Raw genomic sequence first — 6918 nt, forward strand, 5'->3', positions numbered from 1 at the left:
CGCTGGAAGTCACCAGTTAACACGGTCACTAGTTAAACTAAAACATTTTTATATTTCTGTGTACAAAATAGTTAATGTTTATCCTTTTTTCTTCTTGGACCTCCTTGATTTTTTTTTTGTTTAATTGTCTGTTTCTGTGTATTATTGAGCGTAAGTAACTGGAGTCAAATTCAATAAAGCTGATTCTGATTCTGATAAGATAATCCTTTATTAGTCCCACAGTGGGGACATTTGCTGCTAACAGTTTTAATTCAATGCTTAAGCTTGTTAACTTTTCAACGTATCCTCATACAATGTACAATACAATAACATGTGAGGGTGTAAGGACAGAGGATGTGAGGGTCTAAGGACAGAGGATGTGAGGGAAGGACAGGACAGAGATGTGAGGGTGTAAGGACAGAGGATGTGAGGGTGTAAGGACAGAGGATGTGAGGGTGTAAGGACAGAGGATGGGTTTTTGGGGTGTTGGTGCTTGATCACTTACAGTATGATCACTTACAGTATGATCACTTACAGTATGATCACACGTACAACATACGAGTCGATTTTGTGGAATATCTCACAAATTACGCTACATTATTTTTCTTCAAATTTTGTGGAATATCTCACAAATTACGCTACATTATTTTTCTTAGGAACAGCTTCAAATACTCATCATGTGGGTTTGTGATGAGCTCTTAAAGGCTCAATAGAATCAGAGGATTCCAATGGAGACACAGTAAAAGCATTCATAAAAAACTCGGCTTTCAAATAAACTGTAGAAGAAGAAGATTTCTGTATTTTCTCTGTATGTCGAGATCAGAACAATCTGATGTCTCAGAAGAGACGAAGCTTCTGCTCTGCTAAATCTGAATCTGTGTCATTATCTGATATTAATAAGTAATGAATTACAAGCTGAGGCTGATGAGGATTCTAACGCTGTGATGAAGGATGAAAGATGGAGGAAACCCAGAAAGATGAAGTCTCTGATTGAAAGTGATCCGACTATGTCTAGACCAGGAAATCAAAGTGATGAGGTCAGATAACAATGCATGAAGAACAATAACGTCTCACACGGTGGGAATGAGAAACAAGTGACGCTTTATGTGATAAATGAGGTTAAGAGAAGAAAGGAAACAGAGAGATGACTTCAGCTGCTGATTGAAGTGAAGTAATGATGAGAAGAAGTCCTGAGAAGATCTGATGATGGAACTCTGACGGAGTCGAGGATTTACTGAAACTGATGATCTGAATGAGGCAGCTGGTAATGAAGACAAACAAAGTGTTTTCTGCTGCTGAACCAGGAATACTGATTATTAATATATGATATATGTTACTGTTTGAAGAGAGGACATTCATGGAACTGTAATCGTGTCTTCATAGCGTCAGCTCAACACATCTATGAGAATTTCTGTTAAAAGATTATATTAATTGCTGATGATGAGGATGAGGAAGAAATAATTAAGTAAAAAAAAACAACAACTACAATTTGTGTGAAGCAACAAACATCCAACGTTTCTGCTGATCAGAGCAAATACTGAGGCTACAATCTGTAGTTCATATGTCTCCATCAATCATATAATCAATGCTGATTATTTGATTAGTGATTCATCTTTAACATATCTACTTAGAAATAACAAAACCAGATAAGAAAAATGAGAAAGTGATAAAAAACTACACTACAAGACGATGTAAAAGTAAGTTATAAGAACTGCATTATTGCAATTATAAGCATCAAAATATACTTAAAGTAACAAAAGTAAAAGTTTTATTTTTGCAGAATATAGATTCATATATTTTCCATTTTTGGTCTCCAAAAAACTGGTAATAAAAATTATAAAGTGATAATAAAACAAGCTGAACAACACTGCAGTGTAGAAATACTCTAGTTTACTAGTTTTAGCATCAAAATATACTTATGAAAGTATAAGTACTCATTATGCAGGATAGAATATATCATTGGAGTATAAGTATTGATGCATTAATGTGTAAAGGTGATCTCTGTGGCGTAGTGGAGAGCAAGGTAGTTCTCCAGTCAGAGGATCGGTGGTTCGATACCCGGCTTCGGCAGTCAATGTGTCCTTGGGCAAGACACTTAACCCCAAGTTGCTCCTGAAGGCCATCGGTGTGGACTGGATGATAAATGTTAGTTAGAGTCTGATGGTGGCACCTTGATGGTAGCCTGTCATCAGTGTGTGAATGGGTGAATGATATGTAACATACTACTGACTGTAAGTCGCTCTGGAGAAAAGCATCTGCTAAATGACTGTAATGTAATGTAATCTCTATTTCATTTGTTTATAATTATATCTGCAAAGTAACTAAATATATCAGATAAAAGTAGTAGAGTGAAAAGTACAATAGTTACTTTGAGATGTAGTGGAGTAGAGGTATAACGTAAAAAGTACAAGTACCTTAAATGTGTTCTTGAGTATTGTACTGGAGACACTCAGATGAATGTTTTCATTAAAGCAGAACTAGAATAAGATTAATAAACAATAAATACTTGATAAAGTTCAGATTAAGAAACAAAACAACGAGTGATGAAGAGAAGTAAAGTTTGTAAAATCTGAACCGTCAGCAGACGACCGGTTCAGGCTGAGTCATTGTTATTGATCAATAGTTCTATTAAAACCCCCGCGGAGAATATGAATATGAATAGTCTTTAATTACCCCTTTAGCTAATTAGCATATTCATGTTTTATAGCGTTTTCATCCGTATCTTTTATTTCACAGTCGGCTTCTAACGTTCGCCGACTCGTCTCTGTACGTTTTGATTTTCTGAGATCTGTTTGAGGAATTCAAAGAGTGAAGAAATCTACTGACAAGAACTCAGACTGAGAGAGGATGTCAGAGGAGGAACCTGCTGAGATGAACAACGTTAACAACTTTAACACCTCAGACAAGAGGAAACACTTTTTCTTTTGTGATATTTCAACTTTTTTTTAGAATATCCAGTGTTTTTTTTATGCAAAAATTGTGAAAGATGTGCATAAAACAGGTGAATGGCAACACACTTAAAGATGCAAAAGAATGATGCACATACCAGGTTATCAGTTATAAAATAAAAGGTGTGTACTGTCACAAAAAAAGGACATCTTCTAAAAGGTTAAATATACTTTCTCAATCTTAAAACTCTGGACTAATGGAGCATCATTTACTAAATGAACATCATGCTGTATTGAAGAAGACTTGAAACTAGAGATTGAGACCATAAACTCATGTTTACAATGTTTACTGAGGGAATAAATCAAGAGAGAAGTAGAGTCATTTTCTCATAGACTTCTATACAACCAGAGGAGTCGCCCCCTGGTGGACAGGAGAGAGAATGCAGCTTTAAGTCAGGAAGCTTTGATTTCACTTTACAGAACCGGAAGTTGTCACCTTGGATTATCTTGTTTTAGGAGCCTCAAGTTATCATTTGAGGAGTTGTAGTTTTTTAATCTTCATCTCTCATTATCAGAGGTTGCTGATTGGTCCAAACAATCACTGTCAGCTGTCAGTATTTCATCGTTTCTACTTAAAGCTGCAGACAAAATTCAGTCGAGACCAATGAAGTATAAAAGGTTTCATTTCCAGTTGTGCGGTTGTTTCAGACTGAACTCTTCAATATAGCCACCAGCTGGGTCAAACTGAGTATGTGAGTGTGTGTGTGTGTGTGTGTGTGTGTGTGTGTGTGTGTGTGTGTGTGTGTGTGTGTGTGTGTGTGTGTGTGTGTGTGTGTGTGTGTGTGTGTGTGTGTGTGTGCATACACCATATGACTACATAGTGGGACAGTTCCTCCCTGATGTCAGTACTGAGTGTCATCCTGCGGCGGCTGATTGGAGCATCGATCGGCTCTCAACCTGAGCAGTTTGTGTTCCCGTATTTGTAGACAAAGATACGAGAATAACGCGCCGTAATTTGTACAAATCCCATGAGATTATTTCATATGTTATCCACGTAATCATGAACAAAGAAGTATAAATATCGCAAAAGCCGACACATGATGAGTCCAACAAAGCCATCTTTTAAACAGGACGTAACGTTTGTACGTCAGTAAGGCCAATTCTGTAGTTATTTTAACCCAAACCTCCATCTTTTCCTAAACCTGACTAAGATGTTTCCTGTGAAGACAGAAGTTTATTTTGAAATGAATGTATTCATGTAATGAGTCGAAATTGACACGTGATGCTGGATTTTGTAGGAAAATTTACCAAAAAAAGAGGAGAACGTTTTTGTGAGATATCAGTATATCTGTATGAGGAACGTAGAAAATGGAAACTACAGTATGTGGCCAAAAGTATGTGGACACACTGATATTACAGCCTTATGAGAGGATAAGGGAACTACATCAACTTTGCCAAAATTCAAAGTTTTCCCTGAAAAAAAAGGATATAATAAAATCAATGAAATAGGGATTTATTTTTTGAATGCAAGATGACATAACCACCAGTGTGTGTGTGTGTGTGTGTGTGTGTGTGTGTGTGTGTGTGTGTGTGTGTGTGTGTGTGTGTGTGTGTGTGTGTGTGTGTGTGTGTTGTGTCCTGTGTGTGTGTGGTGTGTGTGTGTGTTGCTCACCACGTCCATGATCTGCAGCAGGCTGAAGCTGAAGTGGACGGTGAGGCTGTGGGAGTCGTTGCTGACCGGTCGCTCCAGAGGGTTGTAGTTCTTCATCAGCTCCTTGTAGAGGCGCCGCTGGTGGACGCCCTGCAGGGAGCCTGGACACAAACACATCAGCTGTACTTCAGCACAAGTATAAATCAGAGTATAAGTACAGCAAAAAATGACTCCATGATGGTACTCAGCCTTTAAGACAGGAAGCTTTGACTTCACATTTCAGAACCAGAGGTTGTCTGCTGCCTACAAGATACAACTAAACTGCTAAGCCCTGATCCAGACTGTCCTATCACAGCGCAGCATGGTCCAGCTCTGCTCCCCAGACTCTCATCACTGGTTCCAGATGTTTCTTCATGTTCAGGCTGGTTTAGTGGATTTGGAGCTCGTTGTGGTTGAATGTTGTATAACAGTGATACTCGTCACCCGGAGAGATTGGACGGGGATATATGTTTCTAAAACATTAGTGGAGCTAACGTTAGCAGAGAACCGGGTCAATCCCCCCAAATATAAAATAACAAGTCATCTGCATATCGCATCACACCTGCAAGACACTTGTTCTTAAGACGGAGCATCAACTGAACTTTCTTAATAGTCTTTCTGGGCCTAAAGTAGTCTCAGAGAAAAATGTGTTTACCTCGACACGTAACTGACAATTGTTGTATGGGAACGTACATTTTTGGAGACCAGGCTGGTTTAGACTGTGAGACAGCAGCGAGTTTATTGCATGCCACACTGTGCAGGATGGCTACAAATGAAAAATCTTGGTCGCCAACTTTGTTAAGCTGTCAGATGAAAAATAAAATATATGACAGCAGAGTATGTAAATTTAGCAACACAATAAAGACATGATTTGTTTTTATACGGTGTGTTTTTCTCCCTAAACCTCATCTATAAATGGTGCTGGTGTCATCTCATGTCGTTCTCTGATTGGCCGGCTTGTAGACGTGGATCACAGCAGCGGTCACATTGTCAGAATTTGTTCCTGAATTTCAGTTTTTTTCCCCCTTTTGGCTTTTCTGGCGTGTTGTCACCTTTCATCTCAGAATAAAAAGGTCCTTAAAGGCTTTGTGGACTCTCATGAAAGCTGGTCGTCAGGATGATGGACGGGTGTTGGATGAGACCTGACTGACTGTGGGGGAGGAGGTGGAGGAGGTGGGGGAGGATGAAGAGGTAACAAACGTTTCTCATTGACAGTCTCTGGGTCACTGTCAGGACATATGAAATACTGAGGACATTGTCTCTCTTTGTGTCTGTTTCCAGTTCATGACGTTCTGCTGACGTCTTCACTCGTCTTCTAGCGGAATCGTTTATTTCTGTTTAACATAGAAAAGCCGTTTTCTGGGTAACTGTCGATTTAACACATGAAGATTATTTTACTGGTTTGTTCCTCTTAGCCTGTACGGTGTCTCCACAGGAGGGTAACACCCTGATGACGTCATAGTGATGTCATCAGGGTTATCTTAATCTGGATTTACATATTTGTAGCAGAAAGTCTGTAAATATATAACGCAAACTAGAACTCAGTCAGAGCTCACAGTGTGTCTCTGCAAAGGCTGCAGTTTCCTGCATTTATTATTTTCATGATAGTATTTTATTTCAATTCAGACATTCAAATGTCTTTTAAACAACAAATTTCTACCATTTACAGTCTCCACTTCTTTCTTAAATGTCCACAAAATGTTGGAATTAGCCTTTACAGCATTGAACATGGCATAAACAGAGGCTAAGTCACCCTACTTCCGTTGTCCCCCATTGGACCTTAATCCGGAGAAATTCTATACGATCAAAGTCTCAGTTTGTCGTAGTAACATTTAGATTTGTCTCACACAATGTACGTCACCAACACCACTAACTAACTTAGCTATGTACCAAATGTAACGATGCCTTTTCTCCAGAAACTCTTTTTATCAGCCAGGAAGAGAAAAAAACAGTGAGACCCGTTCGTTGATGTGAGAACATCCTGGTACCTTTGATTTATTCCTTTAAATGACTCAATGTGCTGTCTGACCAGTCTACAGTAAACTACCCAGTGTTCCCAGTGTCACTTTGTTTAACTGAACACATTTCCCTTTTGTGGAGATGGACGAGGCTCGGCTGATGTACTTTGAGGGAAATTAAAGTTTAAAAGTTGAGTTTAATCCTTAAAGGTAGAGCAGGTGATATAAAGACCTCTGCAGTCTGAACTCTGATGTATTTAGTGTCGGTTTGTGAGAGTCTCAGCAGAAGAGATTCAGACTCAGCTGACTTTAAGCTTTAACACTTTAACACAAGAATATTAAGTTTTCCTTTTGATTGGATGAAAATATCATCAACACAAGTTTAAAATGTCTTGTGTTCAAA

General features: G+C 38.6%; 1 protein-coding gene across 1 annotated transcript in view; it reads right to left on the reverse strand.

Annotated features, from left to right (window-relative positions):
- LOC129108667 (neuronal acetylcholine receptor subunit alpha-7) overlaps positions 1 to 6918 on the reverse strand; it is a 30363-nt gene that overhangs the window by 21991 nt on the left and 1454 nt on the right. Inside the window, exon 2 of the mRNA XM_054620547.1 lies at positions 4540 to 4679. Coding sequence (XP_054476522.1) covers positions 4540 to 4679 — 140 coding nt within the window. The remainder of the gene's footprint in view (positions 1 to 4539; positions 4680 to 6918) is intronic.

This window comes from Anoplopoma fimbria, chromosome 19 (genome assembly GCF_027596085.1).
Source record: "Anoplopoma fimbria isolate UVic2021 breed Golden Eagle Sablefish chromosome 19, Afim_UVic_2022, whole genome shotgun sequence".
Taxonomy (NCBI): Eukaryota; Metazoa; Chordata; class Actinopteri; order Perciformes; family Anoplopomatidae; genus Anoplopoma; species Anoplopoma fimbria.